General features: G+C 45.1%; 2 protein-coding genes across 5 annotated transcripts in view; one reads left to right on the plus strand and one right to left on the minus strand.

Annotated features, from left to right (window-relative positions):
* C1D (C1D nuclear receptor corepressor) overlaps positions 1-26275 on the minus strand; it is a 54636-nt gene that overhangs the window by 24199 nt on the left and 4162 nt on the right. For 2 of the 4 annotated variants that reach the window (XM_077282549.1, XM_077282550.1), the window contains exon 2: positions 7820-7966. In XM_077282549.1, coding sequence (XP_077138664.1) covers positions 7820-7960 — 141 coding nt within the window. In that variant the 5' untranslated portion in view covers positions 7961-7966. Of the gene's footprint in view, positions 1-7819; positions 7967-21558; positions 21664-21818; positions 22812-22836; positions 22943-26275 lie in introns of those variants that run through there. The other 2 variants (XM_077282551.1, XM_077282548.1) reach the window with 2 other exon arrangements.
* The window catches only part of LOC143804440 (uncharacterized), a 95368-nt gene continuing 93128 nt past the window's right edge, over positions 24036-26275 (plus strand). The window contains exon 1 of the mRNA XM_077282543.1: positions 24036-24133. The gene's annotated coding sequence lies outside the window, so the exon portion shown is untranslated. The remainder of the gene's footprint in view (positions 24134-26275) is intronic.

Genomic DNA, 26275 nt, shown 5'->3' on the forward strand with positions numbered 1-26275 from the left:
AGATGGCACACTCAGCTCCTGAGCCCGCACCAAACATTAATGCCATGTGGGGAATCTACATTAGATCTGAGGAGGCTGGTGCAATTATTTTAAAAATCCATATTAAAAAAGGGCTATATAATCCTGATAATAGGAGCATTTCTAGAGTCCAGCTGGAGGTGCACTCCGAAATTCTCATTTTAAAAATTAGGCAGGGAAACTTTCACGGAGGCCATTCTAACATAGATTTTCAGGTTAACTACACCGGCCTCATCAGGTAAATGGAATCATGTATGCATCTCGCTTTGTAAATTCTGATAGCAGATTCTATAAGAGCACTTTATAGATTTCTACTCGTCCTATTCCTTTAAGAAACTGCACTGCAGATTGAAGTGCGCTGAATGAATATTTCACATATCACATTCCATTGATGATGACAGATTTGGCAAAAGGCCACGCAGTTTATTCACCGCAGAGCATTACTGACACCATCAGGTACAAACAACAGGAAAAAAAATATAGCCAAGCAAAACCTTCCAACTGAATACATAGGATATATCCTGCTCAGTGCTTAAAACATTCCTAAGGCCTAAAAGTGGCAACTCACACAACTATGTGCAACTTTCTAATCACAAAAGGAAAGATCAGACCAAAGATGCAGTGGAAGTTCTGCTAAATATTTTCCCAAAAATAGTGTTGGCACCTATCACCCTCTCAGCAGCCTCAAAAGATGTCAGACTGTCAGAAGAACAATCTGCTGATCTCTATGAAATGTCAGCAGGCAGGTTGAAATGTATCCATAACCAGATTTCACAATACAAAATGAACACACTTAAAAAAAATCTCCTGGACCTTAGGAGGATGCTGTACTTTGAAAATCCATGTGAAAATGGCTGTATACTGGTTTATGAAAGTTCAACTTTATCTCTGCCCACCTAGACATACTGATTGCTCCTCAGTGTACCTCCTCCCTGCTAAGTCTCTGTCCACCTAGCCTGACTGCTCCTCAGTGTACCTCCTCCCTGCTAAGTATCTGTCCACCTAGCCTGACTGCTCCTCAGTGTACCTCCTCCCTGCTAAATCTCTGTCCACCTAGCCTGACTGATTGCTCCTCAGTGTACCTCCTCCCTGCTAAGTCTCTGTCCACCTAGCCTGACTGACTGCTCCTCAGTGTCCTGCCCAGGTTCAGCGTTAGCACCCGGGCAAGTGCCTGGGCCCTGAACAGGCGGAGGGGGCTCACTCGCCGTCGGGGACAATGGCTCGCTATGGGTCCACCCACGTGCCAAGTGCCCCTATACTTGCAATACTTACCTCTTCCAGTTCCTCTGCTGCTGTGTCTTACGCGACTTCTGACTGACGTCTCAGGTCAGAGGGCGCGATGACATCACAACCGTGCACCCTCTGCCTGAACATGACAGTGCACAGATAAATATATGAGGCCTATTATGTATGGAGCATTATATGGGGCCCATTATGTATGTAGCAATATATGGGGCCCATTATGTATGGAGCATTATATGAGGCCCATTATATATGGAACATTATAAGGGGCTCATTATACTGTACGGAACAATATATGGGGCTCATTATTCTGTAGGGAGCACTAAGTGGTGCTCATAATACTGTATGGAGGACCATACTGTCTGGTTTCTGAGCTATTGTAGAATTTACAATAGATATCACTCATGTAATGTAAGTAGCAAGTAAAACCTCCACTCACCTAGCCTGACAGCTCCTCAGTGTCCCTCCTCTTGGATGAATCATCGCCCACCTAGCCTGACTGCCCCTCAGGCCCCTTCATTCATTGGAGGCCAGCTGTGTTTAATTGATAAGACATGATTTGGAAAGGCACACACCTGTCAAGACCTCACAGCTCACAGTGCATGGCAGACCAAATGAGAATTATGAGGTCAAACGAACTGGCCAAGGAGCTCAGACAGAATTGTGGCAAGGCACATATCTGGCCAAGGGTACAACAGAATTTCTGCAGTACTCAAGGTACCTAAGAGCACAGTGGCCTCCATAATCCTTAACTGGAAGAAGTGTGGCCATCCAACCAAACTGAGCAGTCATGGGAGAAGAGCCTTGGTGAGAGAGGCAATGAAAATCCCCAAGATCACTGTGGCTGAGCTCCAGAGATGCAGTAGGGAGATAGGAGAAAGTCCCACAAAGTCAACTATCACTGCAGCCCTCCACCAGTCGGGCATTTATTGCAGAGTGGCCCGACGGAAGCCTCTCCTCAGTCCAAGATATATGAAAGCCTAGAGTTTGCTAAAAACACATGAAGGACTCCCAGACTATGAGAAATAAGATTCTCTGTTCTGATGAGACGAAGATAGACCTTTTTGGTGATAATTCTAAGCGGTATGTCTGGAAAAAGCTAGGCACTGCTCATCACCTGCCCAATACAATCCCAACAGTGAAACATGGTGGTGGCAGCATCATGCTACGGGGGTGTTTTTCAGCTGCAGGGACAGGACGACTGGTTGCCATTGAAGGAAACATGAATGCGGCCAAGTACAGAGACATCCTGGATGAAAACCTCTTCAGAGTGCTCTGGACCTCAGACTTGGCAGAAGGTTCACTTTCCAACAAGACAATGACCCTAAGCACACAGCTAAAATAACAAAGGAGTGGCTTCAGAACAACTCTGACTATTATTGACTGGCCCAGCCAGAGCCCTGACCTAAACCCAATTGGGCATCTCTGGAGAGACCTGAAAATGGCAGTCTACCAACATTCACCATCCAACCTGACCGAACTGGAGAGGATCTGAAAGGAAGAATGGCAGAGGATCCCCAAATCCAGGTGTGGAAATCTTGTTGCATCATTCCCAAGAAGACTCATGGCTGTACTAGCTCAAAGGGTGCTTCTACTCAATACTGAGCAAAGGGTCTGAATACTTATGACCATGTGGTATTTCAGTTTTTCTTTTTAAATACATTTGCAAAAATTTCTACATTTCAGGATTTATTTTTCAGTCAAGATGGGGTGCAGAGTGTATATTAATGAGGAAAAATGAACTTTTTTTCAATTTATCAAATGGCTGCAATGAAACAAAGAGTGAAAAATTTAAAGGGGTCTGATTACTTTCCGTACCCACTATATGCAATGAAATGCACAATAAGTATAGGTAGGCTGTACTGTCCGCAAGCTTAAGAAGTGCATCTAGGAGCATAAATCAGATAGTAGCAACCCGTCTTATACTAATCTTGATATCTCCCATGTATCGAGACACTTTATCCAGTACCTTAGCCGTGATGCCTCTGCCCTGCAGGTGTATGGCATAGAAAAAGTGCCAGCTACCCCAAAAGGAGTCTATTAGATCGGGAGGCGTTCTGGATCTTCAGCCCGAACACGTCTTATCCAGATGGACTAAATATGCGTCGCCAGTTGATGTTCCATTATTGACTTAATAAAGTATAAGGTCCCTCTGCTTGCTGTCTTCTGCAACATATTCAAATGGTGCAACTTCCTACCTCTGATTGCTGTCTCATCTGCTGCTATAGACTCTAATGGTATAAAGTCCCTCTGCTTGCTGTCTGCTGTCTGTCATCTGCCACTCTACCATCTAGCAACATATTTTAATGTGCCTGCTTAATGATTGTTATACTTCATTTGTTGCATTGTACGATTTACTCACTGTTTGATGTACAGTATATCCATTACTGTGGCCACTCTAGATACTATCAGGTGAAGGTGTTATAGCATGTTGCCAGCCACAATGTGTTTGATCATTTAACAACCCCCTGGTGTGCTCGCCCCAGCTGCCAAATTATCCCTACCCTGGTCCCACAATCCATCTCTCCTGACCCAGCAGTCTGAACTATATATTAAGAACCATACTTAGGCATGCACGCAAGCGTCCCAGAAGCAAAGCGTCACGAAGATAAGCGTCGTGATACAGCAGTTATTTCATGGCAGGAGTCAGGTAACCTACACTCTGCACCCCTGTGTATCCATGTGCTTAATTCCTATCCTCCTGTGTTCCCTTGCAATCCACTTTCACCGCCCAATACCCCCTCCACCATGACTCATACATCAGCTCCTCTCTCTTTCCCTCTCCCATGTACAGCTCCCATGCACTTCTCACCTTCCTGGAAAACCTCAGCCCATCTTGCCCAAACACACCGCACAAAAAAACTTCATACACTTCCAAAACTACTTGCTTTATATCTTCTTACTCCTACTGATTTCGGGGGACATCTCCCCCAACCCCGGTCCCCCATCTTCAACCGCTACCCTACCTCATATCAAATCCATACTAACCTTATTAATATTACTTGCACTCCCTCACCTCTCTCTTTCAATTGTGCCCTTTGGAATCCACGGTCTGTATGTAACAAGCTTCCTTTCCTGCACAACTACTTTCTGAACAACTCTCTAAATCTGTTGGCCCTCACTGAAACCTGGATCCAGGACTCTGACACTGTCTCCCCCGCTGCCATTTCTCATGGTGGCTTACAATTCTCCCATTCCCCGAGACCAACAAACAGACCTGGTGGTGGAGTCGGCATACTTCTGTCCCCACAATGCACGTTCCAGGTCATCCCCCCAGTTCCATCACTCTCATTCCCTTCTTTTGAGGTCCACACCATCAGGCTCTTTCGTCCCCTCTCCCTCAGAGTAGCGGTCATATACCGGCCCCCAGGCTCACCCACCCACTTCCTGGACCACTTCTCAGCCTGGCTGCCGCACTTCATGTCCTCAGAACTTCCAACCCTTATCCTGGGAGACTTCAACATCCCCATTAACAGCCCCACTTCCACATCTGCATCCCAGCTTCTATCATTAACCACTTCTCTAGGCCTCTCACAGCTCTCAACCTCTGAAACACACAAAGACGGTAATAGCCTGGACCTGGTCTTTGTCCGGCTCTGTTCAATCTCCTACCTAGATAACTCACTGCTTCCCCTCTCTGACCACAACATTCTATCCTTCACACTCACAATTCCTCCCCCACCCCAGCACTCTCCTACAACACATTCAGAAATCTACATGCCATTAACCCTCATGCACTTTCAGACTCCCTACACTCATCATTGTCCCCAATCTCTTCTTTTTCATGTCCTGATCTGGCTGTACATCACTACAACGACACTCTTAGAAGCACCCTTGAACAAGTAGCTCCCCTCACCCTCAGAACCTCCAAACACAGAGTGAAACAGCCCTGGCTCACATCGCAAACCCGATTTCTCCAGCGATGCTCTAGGAGTGCTGAACGCTTATGGAGGAAAACACGCACACCAGAACACTTCATCCACTTCAAATTTATGTTAAGAACCTATAACTCTGCCCTTCACCTCGCCAAACAGACCTACTTCACCACTCTGATCTCCTCACTATCCAAGAACCCCAAGAAACTTTTTAACACCTTTCACTCCCTCCTCAGGCCAAAAGCACAAGATCCTATCACAGACATTTGTGCTGATGACCTGGCCTCTCACTTTATAGAGAAAATAGACAATATCCGCCAGGAAATCCGCTCCCAGACACCAAGTGCAATGACTCCCATCCCTCCCTGCATCTCCCCTGGCTTACTCTCCACATTCGATCCCATCACAGAAGAAGTCTCCAAGCTCCTCTCCTCTTCTCGTCCGACTACATGCACTACCGACCCCATTCCCTCACACCTCCTCCAGTCTCTCTCTCCAGTTGTCACAACTCACCTAACCACAATCTTTAATCTCTCCCTCTCCTCTGGCATTTTCCCCTCCTCCTTCAAACACTATCATTACCCCATTACTAAAAAAACCCACCCTCGACCCATCCTGCACAAACAACTACAGACCGGTCTCCAATCTCCCCTTCATCTCTAAACTCTTGGAGCGCTTGATCTACTCCCGCCTTACCCGTTACCTCTCCACTCATTCCCTCCTAGACCCTTCACAGTCCGGTTTCCGCCCCCTACATTCGACAGAAACTGCACTCATCAAGGTGACCAATGACCTTCTGACAGCAAAATGTAACGGTGACCACTCTCTGCTCATTCTTCTCGACCTTTCTGCAGCTTTTGACACTGTTGACCACCCTCTCCTACTCTCTAGGCTCCAGTCACTAGGCATTAAGGACACTGCTCTCTCCTGGTTCTCCTCCTATCTTTCTGACCGCTCTTCAGTGTTCTGTTCTCTGGTTCCACTTCATCTCCTCTTCCTCTCACTGTCGGGGTACCCCAGGGCTCAGTCCTTGGCCCCCTTCTCTTCTCCCTCTACACAGCCCCAATTGGACAGACCATCAGCAGGTTTGGCTTTCAGTACCATATTTATGCTGATGACACACAACTATACACGTCATCCCCTGACCTTACCCCCGCTGTACTACAGAACGCCACTGACTGTCTGTCCGCAGTCTCCAACATCATGTCTGCTCTCTATCTGAAACTCAACCTCTCCAAAACTGAACTTCTTCTGCTCCCGCCATCTACTAACCTTCCTAAATCTGACATTTCCCTCTCCGTGGGTGGCACCATAATAACACCCCGGCAGCAGGCGTGCTGTCTGGGTGTTTTGTTTGACTCCGATCTCTCCTTCACATCCCATATACAATCTCTTGCCCGCTCGTGCCGCTTACACCTAAAGAACATCTCTAGAATCCGCCATTTTCTTACCATGGAGACAACAAAAACCCTCACTGTCGCCCTGATCCACTCCCGCCTGGACTACTGCAATGCTCTATTAATTGGCCTCTCCCTTACTCGACTTTCCCCTCTCCAGTCCATCCTTAATGCAGCAGCCAGGGTTGTCCATCTGGCTAATCGTTACTCAGATGCATCCGCTCTTCGCCAGTCATTACACTGGCTGCCCATTCATTACAGGATACAATTCAAAGTTCTTGTTCTCACCCCCAAAGCTCTCCACAGTGCGGCACCCCCTTACATCTCCTCCCTCATTTCTGTTTATCGGCCTAACCGACCTCTGCGCTCTGCAAATGACTTTCGACTAACCTCGGCATTAATCCGTACCTCCCACTCCCGACTCCAAGACTTCTCCCGCGCTGCGCCAATCCTCTGGAATGCTCTACCACAAGATATTAGGACCATCCACAACTTGCATAGTTTTAGGCGCTGCCTCAAAACACATTTGTTCAGAGCTGCCTATCACGTTCCCTAATCAGTCATTTTATGTTTGTGTGTGTGTGTGGCCCTTTCACTATCTCCATCTACCCCCCACCCCCTGAAGATGGCTGGACCATCATTGTAAATACATCATTGTAAATACACACCTGTACTTTGTATCTCCCCACCTCATTGTAGATTGTAAGCTCTCACGAGCAGGGTTGTCTTATTTCGCTTTATTATTGTATTGCTAACATTGTTACCTATGATTGTTGTTTGAAACTGTTAAACTGTAAAGCGCTGCGGAATATGTTGGCGCTATATAAAGATTATTATTATTATTGGCTTATATAGTAAACCTGGTTACATGTTTTCCACATGTGCATCTTATTCAGATGTTTATTTCTTTGTTTTTCCTACTGTTCTATACATTTGTGGTTTTAGTAACTGAGTTTTGCATTCTCATTGGCAATTTGCCACAAAAATGAACTTGCAGCAAACATAGGTGCAGCTCTGATAAAGAACGCAGGTTGGGCGTTTGAAACGCGTTGAGATGTTTTATACTAATTATGGAATCCTTAGAACGTTGGAACAAATATTGCATACAGAAGAAGCTGGAACCTTGAAGTTTTCTCATTAAAAACATAGCCGACTCTTAATTGTAGATATAGTTACTCCAGTAAGTCCTTAAGTCACGGTGAGACGACCCAATGAGAACACATTTTATGGTCTATATTATGGTCACAAGTCCAATTTCCTCGAGTTTTCACATAGCTTTGGACTTACCTTCTGGAGAAGCTCAGACCTGGGGACGGACATCATTTTGTTTAACATTTCGTCAACGGTGGAAACAGAATCATTAAAGGCCACCAGATACTCATGGATTTCCATGGGATAGTCCTCTGTAGTCGTGTCTGCACCAGCCATGATCTCCTGAGTGAATAAGATGGGACAATCACAAATCCATACATGTTTGTGCACCAGCTCATCCTGTACAGAAAACCGACCCGTCCCATCGCTGCCTTTGCGCCTGTTATTTTACCTTTTTTTTGTTGCTTGCATACAATTCGTTATTCCAGATCTTCATTTTTTAAGTCTATTTCATATGTGCTCATCTATTTTTTTCCCCTCGCGTTGTGGGCAGAGTTTAGTGTTTTTGGCTGTTTTGCCACAATTTGAAAAAGATGAGACTCAAAAAGTTGCAAAAAACGATAACAGAAAAGGAATTCTTTAAAAAAAAAAAAAAACTTTTTGCCAAATTCATGAGCTTCATGCGCAATTTGGATGAATTAAGCCCAATAAATGTCAGTGAATACCCCTCCCCCCCCAAAAAAAAGAGGGGAGACGCAGACAAAGCATATAAGACATTACACAGCAATACGTTAATCAACAATTCAGGCAGGAAATATGGGGGTTCAAAAGGTAAAAAGTCCTTATCGTATATAGTCCAGCCATGATTATAATAAACTAGATGGTGGCCCGATTCTAACGCATCGGGTATTCTAGAATATGCATGTCCACGTAGTATATATACCAGCCACATAGTATATATACCAGCCACATAGTATATATACCAGCCACATAGTATATATACCAGCCACATAGTATATATACCAGCCACATAGTATATATACCAGCCACATAGTATATATACCAGCCACATAGTATATATACCAGCCACATAGTATATATACCAGCCACATAGTATATATACCAGCCACATAGTATATATACCAGCCACATAGTATATATACCAGCCACATAGTATATATACCAGCCACATAGTATATATACCAGCCACATAGTATATATACCAGCCACATAGTATATATACCAGCCACATAGTATATATACCAGCCACATAGTATATATACCAGCCACATAGTATATATACCAGCCACATAGTATATATACCAGCCACATAGTATATATACCAGCCACATAGTATATTGCCCAGTGACGTAGTATACAGCACAGAGCCACGTAGTATATTGCCCAGCCACGTAGTATACAGCAGAGCCACGTAGTATATTGCCCAGCTACGTAGTATATTTCCCAGCCATGTATGTCACAGGTTAAAAAATAAACATACTCGCCTTCCTATCCGAGGGCCCCTTGTAGTTCTAACATACTCACCATACTTGTAGTTCTGTCACATGTGCGCGGTACAGGCGGCAGCTTCCGGTCCCAGGGTGTGATAACGTCGCGGTCACATGACCGTGACGTCATGGCAGGTCCTTCTGCCATACGATCCTTGCTACCGGAACCTGCCGCTTGCACAGAGCGGTTACCGGAGGGTGGCGAGGAACGGGAAAGGCGGCGGAAGGTGAGTATATAATGATTTTTTTAAAATTATTTTTAACATTAGATCCTTTTACTATTGACGCTGCATAGGCAGCATCAATAGTAAAAACTTGGTCACACAGAGTTAATAGCGGCGGTAACGGAGTGAGTTACCCGCGGCATAACGCGGTCCGTTACCACTGGCATTAACCCTGTGTGAGCGGTGACTGCGGGGAGTATGGAGCGGGCACTGACTGCAGGGGAGTAGGGAGGGACTAATTGAACTGTGCCCGTCGCTGATTGGTCGCGGCAGCCATGGCAGGCAGCTGGCGAGACCAATCAGCGAATGAATAACCGTGACGGAAGTTGAGGACAGACGAAATTACCCCTTAGACAATTATATATATATAGATAGGAGCATTTAAATAAAAGTGCATGAACCAGTCATCAGCCAAAATCTGAAAGATCAGACACAAAGTGCTATTGAGAACAGAAGATAGGAGCAGGCTTGGACTGGCCCATCGGGAAATCCTCCGGTGGGCCCCCCCCCGCCAGCTCAATCATAGTGATGCACTGATTAGTGCACTGTCTCCTTCCATTGCTGTACTAACCCCGGTAAATAAAGTGGGACCAACACCTTGACAGGAGTCAGGGGAGGTGTCAGTATTAGGGACACCCCTCATACAGAGGTGTCAGTCCGACACAGCAAGGGAAGGAGACAGTGCACTGATGCGAGTATGGCTCTGCTAATTTCCTCCCATCACCCGAGAAAACAAAACAAGTGGCAAGATAACGTGATGACATCTTCTTACTTGTGTGCTGGCTAACAAAATAGGGTGCTATTCCCCATTCAAGGGCCCCATCTTCTGACCTGACTAGGCTATGTGACTGCAGACTAATGACAATGTGCCGAATCATGACAGTGTGCCGAGAACTCGCTGTCACGATTCGCTGGTATTTTTCCCTCATTGACCACAAAAAAAAGTAAAATGTAAATTAATACGTCATATGTTCCCTAAGAATGGTGCTATCAAAGTGATGGTGTAGACTGACATCCTGCCTCAGGATTGCATGACATAATGTAAGGCGAGCTCTGGGAGACAGACATTGCTGAATTGGCGTCAGCACTGGTGGCGAGTATAGTAGTTATTATTTTACATAGGGGAAATCTAGTGATTGAGAAGGGGCTGTCCAAGAAGTGACCAACCCCTTTACCATTGCAGTCATGTATTTTATTACACTGTGTATGCCACCTTGAAAAGTAGGGAGGCCGATTAATAGAGAGCTGCAATATTCCAGGCGGATTCTCTAGATGTTTTGGAGGGGCAAGTGACATGAGTGAGGGAGTGAACGGATATAAGGAATGAAGGAAAGATCCGAGTCACCTAGAACCCCAAGACAGCGAGTGTGACAATATGGCGTTATGGTAGGACCATGCACAGAAATGGCCATATTGGGTTTAGGTAAATTAGGGAAGGTGCAGGCGAGCGTATTTTTTGTCCAAGTGTAATCCGAAAAAACATCAGATCGCACCAGGACCAATGTTAATCTATAGGGCCGTGCACACATCAGAATTTTCCTCGGGGAAGGGGGGGGGGGGGGGGGGGTGTTTGGGAAATCGCTACATGCCTGAATGTGGTCCAATATTTGGATCGCACTCGGCCATGCATGTCAATGAGTCTGTGGAAAACATCGGACTGCACTCGGATGGCATCTGAGAGAAGCCCGATTTCCACAGACTGACAGAATGGAGAAGATGGAGATATTTTTTACTCTGTCTTCGCAGCCGAGTGACTCGGATCACACTGTGCCCACACTGATCAGATTGTGATTTGTGTAATCAACCCAATACTCTCAGAAGAGGGAATATACTGCCGTGTGACCCTCGCCTTAGAGGGAGGAAATATTACACGATGAGTTTAGGACAGATAAAGAGAGGACGTGCTGTTAGAGACAACAGATCGACAATCACTGTTATTTTGTAGTAATGTGGGGGTGATGTCAGGAGACGATTTTTATAATTGGGTGTCATCAGGCTTGAGAGGATAATGGGAGCCAAATCTGCTGATGATTTATCTAATAGGGGTGGTGCATAGAGAAAGAAGAAGCCGGCCTAGGACTGAACCCTGAGGAACCAGAGATACCCATTACCTGATAAAATAGGTCAAATATTTTGGTTAGGTGGGTGGCGACAGCCGAGAAGAGGGACTGGAGGAGGCGAGAGGAAATGGGGTCAGCAGTGCAGATAGTAGGGAGAGTAGTGAGGAGTCTGGTAACTTATTCTGCAACCGGTACGTAGACAGAAAGTGAACTTGAGGTGCGAGAGGGAAGAGCATCCATGTTATTGTTTGGTATAAAATTTCCTGTCGGATATGGTTATTTTTTCTTTGAAATAAATGGCCAGAACATCACCACTGAGGTTGGTATTAGGGGCCTGCACTTTAGGACTGAGGGAGTGAACAGTGACTCGTTGTGGATTGTTGGACAGCGAGGTAATGAGGGCGGTGAAGGAAGCTTGTCTGGAGAGGTGAGAAGCAGAAGTGTTGTATGTTCTGAGCATAAACTTGTAATGGATGAAGTCTTCAGGCACATGAGACTTTTCTCAAACATTCATCACACTTGGAGCATTCTTGCAGAAAACGTGTTTGTCACGTGTGCCAGGGTTGACATTGTCTGGGCTGGGTGCTCTGCATGCTGGGGTGCAGTTTCATCAAAGGCTCTCTCCAGGATCTGATTATAAAAGGACCAAACCAAGGTTGGGTCATGAGAAAGAAGAGATAGCAGCCAATGAGGACTGTAAATTCTACACAAATTTCTGGGTATTGATGGTATGTATGTAGATGCCTAGATGTGTGGTCCTAGCGCCAGATGCATTTGGGGCTAGGACTCCATAGGACACCAGGATTGTCCCCTTGAGTCTTTATAAAGTAGTGCAAGCTATGTGTAATTTCACTCTTCTTCTTTAAACTCCAAGGTCTTTACCATGACGGCACTTTAGGGATCATATAATTACTGAAAGGTTCCCTTTATCATAAGTTCCACTGTCAATTAATTTTGCATATATGCTATTAAGTATGACAATGTTACAGTAGGCCCATCAATAAAGAGGATCTGTCACCAGGTCGAAAGAGGCCAGTTTTTGTCCTTATTATACAGCTTTTAGGAGTTTGTATGTTTTTTTTTTTTTTTTTTTTTTTTAAATCTGCCATACGGTTCCAGAGATATGGGTCTTTTTATATTATGACCGCTTTTATTGTCTTTGCCAAGTGGGTGTCGCTCACAGGGTAACAATGCAGAGTAACCTAAAGACACGCCCCAGAGGAGCTTTACCGCATTGTAAAGACCATAATAAAAATTTCCACTAAATAAAAAAGGTCCATACTGTATGTCTGAAAGAATAAGGAGGATTTTTTTAAAAAAATGTAATAGTCAGATAATAAAAAAAAAGGTAAAAATCTGACCTAATGGCAGGTCTTCTCTAGGGCACTGGGAATATGGATAGGTACTCTAATATTTTTTTGTTTCCATAGAAACAGATTGGTAATCACAAATGTCTAAAAATATTTGGACACAATGCTACGCACCCTTTATTATACTGTGATTAGCGTTAATTGACGGGCTATTGAAATATTCCAGGATTCTGAATTCTATTTTTTTTTTTTTCTCTGAAGCCGTTACTAACCCGCTGCGAGCAGCTGAAGCTACGTGTTAGCGGTTCAGTAAGAAGGTTATATAAGAAGCCCATTTACCAGGCTACGCTAAAGCAACATAAACAAACTAAGGAAAATATGCTCCAAACCGGAGCGGCCAATGCCAAAATCAACAACGTCACGGCACGTTCACACCGACAGATGGTGCCAGAAAAACAGACCTCACACACATCCCTAATGCCCACAGGGTAATCCTGTTCTAAATCTTTTAAAATGATTGTTGGGTAAAGGAGTGGCCGGTAAGAAACACTGCTGAGATACTATAACAGGATGAGACTGGAACGGATTGAGAAATACCCATCACGTACACAGCTAGGAAGCGCAGACTCCTGATCTGCTGTAATAACAACCCAAGTGAGTGGCGCATATCCACTTGGCATAAACCGAGCTAAAACAAATGCCAGGGGATTATTTTATTCTAAATTCCGTTTTGTTACATGGGTTATTAAACTAAAGTATGTATCCGGAAGTGTCAAGTGATGGGTCAATGGCGCTGATCAGAAAGAGAAATGAGTCATGACTCGAAACACAGGGTTTGCCAAAGTCGGGAGAAGATCACAAGTCCTAAAAGGGTCTGGACGCCAACCAGTGGCTGATGGGGCCGTACACTGAGTGCGGGAAAATGTACAACCACCGGTGTCCTGATGGTGGGTAGTGGCTGGGAACACAAAGGCCACCGCCATATGGTGCCGAACTTGACCGACATCACGTTCACATAAGTTTTGTAAATCCTAGTGACAATGACGTGTCAGAAGCCATACTCATGAATAGCTAACCAGAGCCCCACATGAAGACCCCACAGGCCGCCCCGGAGCACGAGCATATCATTAGCTAAAAACTGAAAATAAGGATTACACAACAACCACAAGACGGATTTCATCACCAGGTATCATTTTATCAGTATAACGGCGCCGACCTGACACTGTCTGTAGGTTACTGTGCACAATCCTGATGACAGGCTCCCTTTCACATGTCTGACACTTAAATCTAGGCAATATCAAAAGTGTTTGCTGCAAGGTAAAAACTGAGGGAAAAAATGTAGGGTTGAATAATCCCTATGAATAGCGGAGCAGGACGGAGGAGGCGCACACATGGCTGCTCACACATGGCTGCTTATTTATGTGTTCCTTATCAGCTGCGATCAACATTTCTGAACAGGATCAGAGAAGAAAGGACTGTAACTGGATGGCTGTAAATCATATTTAACAGAGGGATACTGGACATGGAAACAATAATTACACATTATTATAAGGTCATCATTACAAAGAAAGTTGTAATTTTTTTTTTTTTTTTTTTTTTTTTTTTATTATAAAGGAAAACTATTCTTTTCTTAAGGGCTTGAAAAGCAGCCTTTAAAATGCCAGTTTTCTTTCTTTTGTTTTTTTATTAGTTACATGTGGAATATTTTGTATTTTAGTGTCATCCTTTACATGGATTTTTCCCTGGTGTTGTTGAAATCCAATACAGAAGTCTGGAGGGAAACTCCAGAAAATGACGCTGCTGATTTGCTATACACTGTGTGCAGAATTATTAGGCAAGTTGTATTTTAGATTATTATTTTTATTATAGATCAACAACTATGTTCTCAATCAACCCAAAAGGCTCATAAATATCAAAGCTTAATATTTTTGGAAGTTGGAGTGGGGTTTTTTTAGATGTGGCTATCTTAGGAGGATATCTGTTTGTGCAGGTAACTATTACTGTGCAGAATTATTAGGCAACTTAAAAAACAAATACATTCTCATCTCACTTGTTTATTTTCACCAGGTAAACCAATATAACTGCACAACATTTAGAAATAAACATTTGTGACATGCAAAAACAAAACCCAAAAAATGAGTGACCAATATAGCCACCTTTCTTTATGATGACACTCAGCAGCCTCCATCCATAGATTCTGTCAGTTGCTTGATCTATTTAAGATCAACATTGCGTGCAGCAGCCACCACAGCCTCCCAGACACTGTTCCGAGAGGTGGACTGTTTTCCCTCCCTGTAGATCTCACATTTTATGAGGGACCACAGGTTCTCTATGGGATTCAGATCAGGTGAACAAGGGGCCATGTCATTTTTTCTTCTTTGAGACCTTTACTGGCCAGCCACGCTGTGGAGTAGTTGGAGGCATGTGATGGAGCATTGTCCTGCATGAAAATCATGTTTTTCATTGAATGATACCGACTTCTTCCTGTACCACTGCTTGAAGAAGTTGTCTTCCAGAAACTGGCAGTAGGTCTGGGAGTTGAGCTTCACTCCATCCTCAACCCAAAAAGGTCCCACAAGTTCATCTTTGATGATACCAGCCCATTCCAGTACCCCACCTCCACCTTGCTGGCGTCTGAGTCGGAGTGGAGCTCTCTGCCCTTTACTGATCCAGCCTCTGGCCCATCAAGAGTCACTCTCATTTCATCAGTCCATAAAACCTTTGAAAAGTCAGTCTTAAGATAAAACGTCAAGACTGGGCCAAGAAATATCTTATGTTTCTTGTTCAAAGTTGGTCATTTTTCAGCCTTCCTTACCTTGGCCATGTCCCCGAGTATCGCACACCTTGTGCTTTTTGTTACTCCTGTAACGTTGCAGCTCTGAAATATGGCACAACTGGTGGCAAATGGCATCTTCACGCTTGATTTTCCTCAATTCATGGGCATTTATTTTGCGCATTTTTTGCACAACACGCTGCTTGCGACCCTGTTGGCTATTTGCCATGAAACGCTTGATTGTTCGGGGATCACACTTCAAAAGTTTGGCAATTTCAAGACTGCTGCATCCCTCTGCAAGACATCTCACAATTTTGGACTTTTCAGAGCCCGTCAAATCTCTCTTCTGACCCATTTTGCCAAAGGAAAGGAAGTTGCCTAATAATTAAGCACACCTTATATAGGATGTTGATGTCATTAGACAACAAACCTCCTCATTACAGAGATGCACATCACCTGATTTACTTAATTGGTAGTTGGCTCTCAAGCCTGAACAGCTTGGAGTAGGACAACATGTATAAAAAGTATCATGTGATCAAAATACAACTTGCCTAATAATTCTGCACACAGTGTAGTGCTTGTATGACGGCCCAAAGTGAGACAAACGCCGGGAGGACTCAGCACCGACAGCACTGGAATGGCACCAGTGTGAGATGAGAATACCAGCTTTTATTATTTTTCACAAGGAACTCAGGCATTTAAGAAGGGATTGTACAAGTAAGGCCGCATTCTCATGTTCAGTATTTTACATCAGTATTTCCTTTCTGAAGAGACAATTTGCATATTTCCCATTCTGTCTTAAAAGCAGGGCTATGGAGTCAGTAAGCCAAACCTCCGACTCCACCAAAATGGGCTCCGACTGACTCCACTGCCCTGCTTAACCCCTTCCCGACCTTTGACACAGCGTATGCGTCATGAGAACCAGTGCCAAACCAGTGCCAATACGACCTGTGACGCAGCATATGCGTCATGGCCGGATCGCGTCCCTGCAGGCCGGGTGAAAGGGTTAACTCCAATTTCACCCGACATGCAGGGACAGGGGGAGTGGTGCTACAGCCCAGGAGGGGTGGCTCGCCCCCCCGTGGCTACGATCGCTCTGATTGGCTGTTTCACTTTCAACAGCCAATCAGAGCAATCTGTAATAATTCACCTATGAAAATTGGTGAAATATTACAATCCAGCCATGGCCGATGCTACAATAGCATCGGCCATGGCTGGAGACCCCGATCTGGCCCCCCCACCAACTGACGGCGGCGATCTGCAGCCGCCGTTAGTGTTCCCTACCTCTCCGTCCTGTCCTAAGCGCCTTCCTTTTCATTCAGAAAGTCAAATGGCGCTCCTTCCCTTCCGAGCCTTACCATGTGCCCAAACAGTCGTTTACCCCCACATGTGAGGTATCGGTTTACTCAGGAGAAATTGCCCAACAAATTTTAGGATCCATTTTATCCTGTTGCCCATGTGAAAATGAAAAAAATTGAGGCTAAAAGAATTTTTTTTGGAAAAAAAAAGTACTTTTTCATTTTTACGGATCAATTTGTGAAGCACCTGGGGGTTTAAGGTGCTCACTATGCATCTAGATAAGTTCCTTGGGGCGTCTAGTTTCCAAAATGCGGTCACTTGTGGGGGAGCTCCAATGTTTAGGCACACGGGGGCTCTCCAAACGCGACATGGCGTCCGCTAAAGATTGGATCCAATTTTTCATTCAAAAAGTCAAATGGCACTCCTTCCCTTCCAAGCCCTGCCGTGCGCCTAAACAGTGGTTTACCCCCACATATGAGGTATCAGCGTACTCAGGACAAATTGGACAACAACGTTCGTGGTCTAGTTTCTCCTTTTACCCTTGGGAAAATAACAAAATTGTTGCTAAAAGATCATTTTTGTGACTAAAAAGTTAAATGTTCATTTTTTCCTTCCGTGTTGCTTCTGCTGCTGTGAAGCACCTGAAGGATTAATAAACTTCTTGAATGTGGTTTTGAGCACCTTGAGGGGTGCAGTTTTTAGAATGGTGTCACTTTTGGGTATTTTCAGCCACACAGAACCCTGAAACTGACTTCAAATGTGAGGTGGTCCCTAAAAAAAAAATGGTTTTGTAAATTTTGTTGTAAAAATGAGAAATCACTGGTCAAATTTTAACCCTTATAACTTCCTAGCAAAAAAAAATGTTTCCAAAATTGTGCTGATGTAAAGTAGACATGTGGGAAATGTTATTTATTAACTGTTTTGTGTCACATAACTCTGGTTTAACAGAATAAAAATTCAAAATGTGAAAATTGCGAAATTTTCACGATTTTCGCCAAATTTCCGTTTTTTTCACAAATAAACGCAGAAATTATTGACCTAAATTTACCACTAACATGAAGTCCAATATGTCACGAAAAAACAATCTCAGAATCGCTAGGATCCGTTGCTGAGTTATTACCTCATAAAGGGACACTGGTCAGAATTGCAAAAAATGGCCTGGTCATTAAGGTCAAAATAGGCTGGGTCATGAAGGGGTTAAAAGTCTCCTCACCTCGGCATGTCAGGCTTGAAATGTCACTTTCCACAAGGAGAAACGTTGGATTCTAGTCAGACACCTCTCACCCAGCCAAACCAGATCTCAGACTTTGCACTGATGAGGGGCAGCACCCTGAAACAGTATCTGCAAATGGAGATTTTGGCTTTTATCCTAAGTCATGTGATGAAGCTTGTTAAAGACTTGATATTGACTTTTAGAATTGCTACTTCCTATAGGTGACACTAGAGCTCTCGTCCTCTTCCTCCATGGAGAGGCAATTTGCACATCAGTATTTGTAAGCCAAAATCAGGAGTGGAACAATCAGAGGAAAAGTATAATAGAAACACGTCACCACTTCTGTATTTATCACCCACTCCTGGTATGGGCTTACAAATACTGAGGTAAAATACTGACCAAATACTGAAACGGAGAGGTGGAGATTTTGCATTCATTGGGGTCCATGAGCTTCATGTCACGCCAGTACCAGAGAGGTCATGCCCCATGACGTGTGCCAGTTTTGTACGCTGTGTGGAAGTCATCATCATCCATCATTACCAGACTGTTAATCTGCACCGGATACAGCCTAAATGAGGCAGGTAACCACATCAATGACCCTGAACAATCACTGGCAGCCTGACCAGAAAGCAAAGACAGTCCTGCTCCAATCTCTGGCAGGAAAAATAGCTCAAACAGATTTTGGGCAGAGAGCCAACCTGACCTACAGCAACCTGACATGATCGGGAGGAGCAGAAAAGGCCAACGAGTGCTGAGCGCCATGTGGTGCTGGCAGAGATCAATGGTGTATAGGGGCGCAGCTGGAGAATAACCGGCTTAGGCCACATTCACACATTCAGCATTTGGTCAGTATTTTACCTCAGTATTTGTAAGCCAAAACCAGGAGTGGGTGATAAATACAGACGCGGTGACCTGTTTCTATTATACTTTTCCTCTGATTGTTCCTCTCCTGGTTTTGGCTTACAAATACTGAGGTAAAATACTGACCAAATACTGATAGTGTGCCTGTGGCCTTAAAGAGGACCGTCTAATGCAGCCATTTTTGCTCTTCTATTTGTACTTCTCCCCTGAATATTTATTTAAAGGGAACCTGTCAGCAGGATTGTGCACAGTAACCTACAGTGTCAGGTCGATGTCGTTACACTGATTACAATGATAACTAGTGATGAAATCCGTCTTGTGGTTGTTGTGTAATTTTTATTTTCAGGTTTGAGTTAATGCTATGCTTGTGCTCCGGGGCGGCCTGTTCATGTGGTGCTCTGATTAGCTATTCATACTGATGGCTTCTGACAGGTCACTGATCCCTCACTGACCTGCCCCCTAGTTTACATAATGAATATTATATATACCTGTACTGAAAAAAAAACACACCTTTCTGCAGGCAGGCGCCGGCCATGGAATCTGCACTGCAGCAAAATCACATGTGTAATGTGTATAGAATTATTATGGTTGAGGTTATCTTGATATAAAAAAAATAAATCCACTTGAAAATGGCGCCTGCCTCGCCAGCGTAATAGCAGCCATTGGTGTATATAGAGGTGATCGATAGCTGCTACTGCACAGTTGCCGCCATCTTGGAGGAGGAAATTTATTTCTCTAGCAAGATGACGCCACCGGCACCTGCGCAGTAGCGGCTATCAATCACCTCTATATACACCAATGGCTGATACTGTGCAGACGAGGCGGGCGCCATTATAATATAGATAGATATCTATATCAGATAACCTAACCTCAAACATAATAATTGTAAACACAGTACATATCCGAATATGCTGTAGAGCTGGCGCCTGCCTGCAGAAAGGTTTTTTTGCAGTATGTACATATATTCATTATGTAAACTAGGGGGCAGATCTGTGAGGGATCAGTGACCTGTCAGCAGTCGGCATTATGAATACCTAATGCCAAAAATGGCAGCCTGCATTCTGCTGAGAGCCACTTGGAATTTTGATTTAGGCCTCAGATGTACATTTTAGTCATGAATAACTCCACCAGATCTGGGCAAGAGGAACTGTGCAAAAATGGGAGTTAGGCTGAAGCTACAGGGCGACGTTGGCCTGGACACTTGTCACACGACCAAAGTTCAAAAGGTGTTGTTGCTCTATCGCGGAGCAATACAAGTGAACGGGGTCACAAGAGGGTCACACCCTTGAGGGTACTGAACAAACAATTCGCCAAAATTATAACGAGATTGAACTTCTTGAGAATTGTCGTGGTCAAAGTAACCCCAGGGTTGCAATGAGACGCCATTCACTTGTGCTGCGATATAGCAGATACTTCACGCGACAGGTGTCACAGCCTAACTCTGATAGCGAGGCATGCTCAACAGGGGAACCATACATCCAGAGCATGAAATAACCACAGAAATTAAAGGCCTCGTCTTATGTCCCTAATTACAGTAGTTAAATTGCAAAGTGTTTGAAAAAAACGCAACAGTGGCCGTTTCCTGGCCAAAGACCTATGCTGGCAAGCTTTTTGTTAATCAGCTTGCAAGCGCTGCGCCAAAGTTGACTGGATTCTGCAAGTATCTGCGCGCTTGTACTTCTCCAAATCTGCAAAAGCAAAGTAGTCTCTAATAGCAGCATTGGAAAGTGTGCCGTGCGGAGCATGCCGCCAGGCCTAAACTGTCAGACAGTGAGCCCCTGATGAACAAATGTGAGAGAACCCCCTGAACAAAAAGGAATAGGTATACTTATAAATTAAAGGGGTTATCCAGGACTATTTAATTCTTTTACTACGTGCATAAGAACGTGCCCAGCACCAATCTCTGTCGTCACAGACCGCTCCTGCCAGCAATTCAGCAGCTTTTGCTAGTGTTATCGACAGAATAGTGGCTTTTTTTTACCGCTCTGCTCTCTTGCAGGGTGTGACTTCCTAAATGCGGGGGCTGGCTGTCAATCTGTATGACGTCGGCAGCAACGCCCTATTGACAGAGCAGCCCAGAACATGGAGCAGCTGAATCTCCGGCAGGAGCGGTCGGTGACTGCCCTGAGCCGACGCTGGGTAGACCAGCAACTACCTGACTTTTTTCTTTTTTTTTTTACTAATGGATCTAAAAAATAATAGCCCTGGACAACCCCTTTTAAAAACAGAGGAAAAGGCCTCATTTCCATTTACCCAAGTGTCTGGTGTTTTTGGTAATCCCACATATTTCTAGGATCTCCAGTCATCTGGTAAATCAGTTTTTATGCTGGATTGGTGCAAGAGACAGAAAAAAAAAAAATATGCTGGAGGAGCAACGCATAAACGGTTTCCCGTTGTGCCTGGCTCAGGCAGAACACAAGTGGCTGCGCACCACTGATAGATGGACACCCTGGATTACACTGGAGTCCTACATGCAGTTTTTCTCGCCAAAGCGGATTTAAAAGGAATAAGAACTAGAAGAGAGAAGACATAGGTCGCCCTGCTCCTGGATTCACAAGTGTGACACCTGCCTTCCAGAGGTTATCCACCTTTGGGAACGTTTTTTTCCTTACATGCGTGCATTTGGGATTTAAAAAAAAAAAATCATTTTTGCAAATGGATTTCATTATAAATTAGTATCCTTTACCTTCTATAGTCTCGGTTGTGCCTTGTCTATTGGTGGCTGTAGAATAAGTGAACTGAGAATCTGTCAGCGAGCGCATTCAGGAGTTTCTATCAGCTGATTTATGGCCTAAAACCATAACAATATCCGTGAAAAACATCCCGTAAAAGCCAAACTGCGCAACATTTTTTTTTTTTTTTTTTTAAAGAAACCAAAAGGTAGATGTATTTAAGTAAAAAGAGCTGGTAAATTAACTCAGGGGGACACATTTCACACTCACACACCAGTTTTCCTGAAGTGTAATTTCATTGCTGGCACTGTACACCACACTATTCAGGAGATTCGTTGTTTTTGTCTGGATTTTCCAACACTGCGATCAAAGCAACAAAACTTTACCCAGTTTTCAGAAAAATGCAAAGAAAAACTGAGCTCAATGTGTGAACACGGCCAAGAGCAGTTTCTCCATCAGACGTGAGGATTCCATTACTCGTTCAGGATTGGTCATGAAAGTCACAATAAAAAGGGCAGCAGAGCTAAAAATTGGGGAGATCCACTTCTGAACCGGTCCATAGTCTGCCCCGTGTCCCCCACCAGTCAGCAATATCCAGAGGGGAGTCACATGACTGCTGCAGCCAATCAATGATCACACTGATTGGCTGCAGCCTTCACAATTCATCTAAGAGGTAAAACGATTTTTGACAGGAGAGCGGAGCGGCTCTGGGAGCCATTCAGACGAGGATGCTACGTGGTGGATGAGCCCTTTAAGACACTGCGGCCTCTGTATTCCTCCCAGCAGAGCAGATGGCTCCGTGCTCTAATCCTCTGTGCTGCAGGTCATTCCTGAGCAAGGGAAAAAAATGGGGGGCTTCTGACGTTTAGTTCCTAGAGATCAGCAACAGCTCTGGAGATCGGACCCCCGATTATTGTAATATAATGGCAAGTCCTGGTGATACATATTATGTGATGGGAATGCCCCTTTAAAGCTCATGTGACCACTTAAAGGGATGAGAAGACCATGCACTGATAGTAAAGCAGGAAATTCTGACTCTGGAGCCTTAAGTACAAGCAGAGAATAAGGAGACGACTCCCCCAGAGATATGAGCGGATAGTGGGGGGCCACAGGCAGGAGGCTCCTCTGCTCTAGGAAGTCAATAACGCTACGCTACTGGACACCCACGTCACGTGGTACAGGTCATGGCGGCGCGAATAGTCACAGCTATAGTCACGTGGCCGGCCACCGCTGCTTCCCGTCCGCGCTGTGCAAGAACACCGCACCGAGCAGTGCACAACCGCACACATTACCTCTCCTCACACACCAGCTGGCCGCGGGACTTCCGGTGGATGCCGGCGAGGAGAGGTCACATGGACGAGGGACAGGAAGAGGCGGGGCTTATAACCTGCGCTACCCTGACACCCCGCTCGGCAGCAGACACACGGGTGCTGGAGCTGCCCTGTACAGGGGCTTAGTATACCGCGTGTCACGGAGGCGGCAGGTGCTGCTGAGGGTCCGTAATACTCTTGTCGTAAATCTGCGTTTTATTTGTGGATTTTCCCCAATCCCCATAGATTGAATGTGATGACGGAAACTCTGCAGGTAAAACCTGTAATGGTAATTATTGGGGTATTCCCAGCGGCAGTGCAGCAGAGACGCATGGAATCCGCACAGGGCTCAGTGAGGTTTTATTAAAGCCAACGGGAAGGTTTGAAAATAAAACATCAAACGGAGGCAAAAAAAAATCACCGCTGATAAACGTGCACGGAAAAAAGCCCACACTACACAATGCAAGGAGCCGGCATGGTCTAATGGTGCAGGAATGCTGCAACATCGGAGAAAGCCGCAAATACCGCGCGGAGCAGCCGGCGATGGACGGGGCGCCCGTCACTGCTGCAGACACGTCCGGATGAGGAGCAGACCCGGCGTCCGGTGCACTGACCACGAGCGCTCATTAGTCCTCCCGGGAGCCGCCGGCGATGACCGGGGCGCCCGTCACTGCTGCAGACCCGGCGTCCGGTGCACTGACCACGAGCGCTCATTATTCCTCCCGGGAGCCGCCGGCTGTCAGCGGTGACTGCACGCACTTATAACAAAGCCGGTGTCTCCCGGGGAGAATTCCGTTCCCCGATACCACACTGCAGGACTGCAGCCGGGAACCTTCCCAATGCTATTAACCCTATAGCTGCAGGAAAATGCCACCACCCGGCCGGACAGGGTCCCTGTAATGACTGTTCAGCCCAAGCACAGGCGCTCATCGCACCCTCCTCTGGGCCAGCAGTTCTGGGCTCCTTCCTTCCCACCTACCTGGTGTCTTAGGGCTCATTTCCACATGCGAGACACAGGTCCGTATCTCGCATGTGGAAACCAAGCTCTGGCGCCGGCACTTTGGAGCGGAGCTGTGCAGCTCCATGTGTTCCTATGCGGCCGCACGCTCCGCTCCCGAGTGCCGGCTCCACAGCTTGGTTTCCACATGCGAGATACGGACGTGTGCCTCGCATGTGGAAATGAGCCCTTATAATCATGAAAACCAAAACAAGGAAGAAGCCGTGAGAAAGGGATAGGAACGGCCACAAAAGTAATCTACCTTTATTGGTGCAAAGCTTGGTAAGTGGTGACACCAAACACACACGATTAGTAGTAAAATACACTGGTATTCCGTGACTCTGTATGGCATCCCGTTTTTTACACACCCATAGACTTGTATCACAGTCACATCTGATTTACAGGAGATGTTAGGCCATGGTCACACATTCAGTATTGGGTCAGTATTTTACATCAGTATTTGTAAGCCAAAACCAGGAGTGGGTGATAAATGCAGAAGTGGTGCATATGTTTCTATTATACTTTTCCGCTAATTGTTCCACTCCTGGTTTTGGCTTACAAATACTGATGTAAAATACTGACCAAATACTGATAGTGTGACCATGGCCTAATATTACAGATCTGATCCGTCCCGGGCAGCGGTGCAATCCACATGTGCAGATGTGTAGCTATGTAGGAGGTGCTGCGCTGTACAGGAGCTCGCTGACCATTTATCACTGCCATAGACTTGTATGAGACACATGTAAGATCTCTAAAGCTAGCCAGGTGTTTAGATCCAGAATCAGCCCAGGACCCTGACCCCAAGGGCTGCGATGACACATGGGCAGGAGATCTTTCATCAGGAACCTGCAGGTTAATAATCAGGAATTTTAGGCTTCTTTCACACTTCAGTTGTGTGGCGTCAGTTGGGTCCGACATCGTGGCGGATCGACGGATCCGTCAAATTTTGTTCAAAAACGGTTCTAACGGATCCGGTTTTTTAACGGATCAGCTGCCCTAATCTGTTAAAAAAACGGATCCGTTAGAACCGTTGTGAACGTTTTTACATCCGTTGCAACCGTTTTTTGACGGATCCGTTTTTAAAAAGGGGAGGATTTCAATGTGATTGGCTACTGGAAACTTCTGGAAAACTATATATAGCGTGTATTTACACCACATCTTTGAAAGGTTGTAGAGAAAGTGGCAGAAATGGAAGGAGTCCTGGCGAACATTGCAAAGATCTATGCAGATTTTACTTTTGAGGCAAATCAGTTGGCAGTCAGCGTTCGAGAGAGGGAGGAACGAAGACTGCGAATCCTACGGCAGCGGCGTAAGAGAAGGCTGTGGATCCATCCCATCACAGCACAACGTATGACCCGTGGTGTTTATTCCACGCTTTACATGGAACTAAGGGAAAACCCTCAAAAGTTCTTCAATTATGTGAGGATGAGAGCTGAAAATTTTGAATTTTTATTGGGCTATGTGGAAGACTGTATACGGAGACGAGACACCCAGATGCGATTCTCAATATCACCAGCAGAGCGTCTCATGGTGACTATTCGGTAAGTCATTTTTTTATTAAATGATTCTCATTCATCAGACTTATAACTGTGTTGGTTTTTTTTGTATTTTTTTTATAAAGTATTGTCTTTTCTTTTTGTTAACAGATTCCTTGCAACTGGAGAGTCCTTCTCATCCCTCCATTTTCAATTTCGACTTGGGATATCCACCATCTCGGGGATCATCAGAGATACCTGCCGGGCATTGTGGGAGTGCCTACAAGTGGAATACATCCCAGAGCCATCACAGGAGAGGTGGCTGGAGATCGCCCAAATTTTTCATCAGATTTGCCAGTTTCCAAATTGTGTTGGAGCAGTTGATGGAAAGCACATAAGGATCGTCAAACCTTCAGACTCTGGGTCACAGTTTTATAACTATAAGAAGTATTTCTCTATTGTGTTGATGGCCATAGCTGACGCACAATGCAAGTTCATCGCTGTGGATATAGGTGCGTATGGACGTGCAAATGATTCACAAATCTTTAAAAATTCACCAATGGGGCGCCGTTTATATGGAGAGACATTTGATTTTCCGCCCCCTAGACCTCTCCCTGGAACCACCGGTCCACCGTTACCATTTGTTTGTGTTGGAGATGATGCCTTCCAGCTTTCCCCACATTTGCTTAAACCCTTTGGAAGTAGTGGACTGACCCAGAGGAAGAAAATTTTCAATTACCGTTTAACCAGAGCACGCAGAGTAGTGGAATGTGCCTTTGGCATCCTAACTGCCAAATGGAGAGTGCTACTAACTGCCATTAAACTGCAGACTGAAACTGTCGATGATGTGGTCAAAGCGTGCGTTGTCCTGCATAATTTTGTTCTATCAAAAGAACAAGTTTCCCTGGAGGATAATGTTTCAGAAAGCACCTTACGGGATTACCAAAAC

The sequence above is a fragment of the Ranitomeya variabilis genome, chromosome 2, assembly GCF_051348905.1.
Source record: "Ranitomeya variabilis isolate aRanVar5 chromosome 2, aRanVar5.hap1, whole genome shotgun sequence".
Taxonomy (NCBI): domain Eukaryota; kingdom Metazoa; phylum Chordata; class Amphibia; order Anura; family Dendrobatidae; genus Ranitomeya; species Ranitomeya variabilis.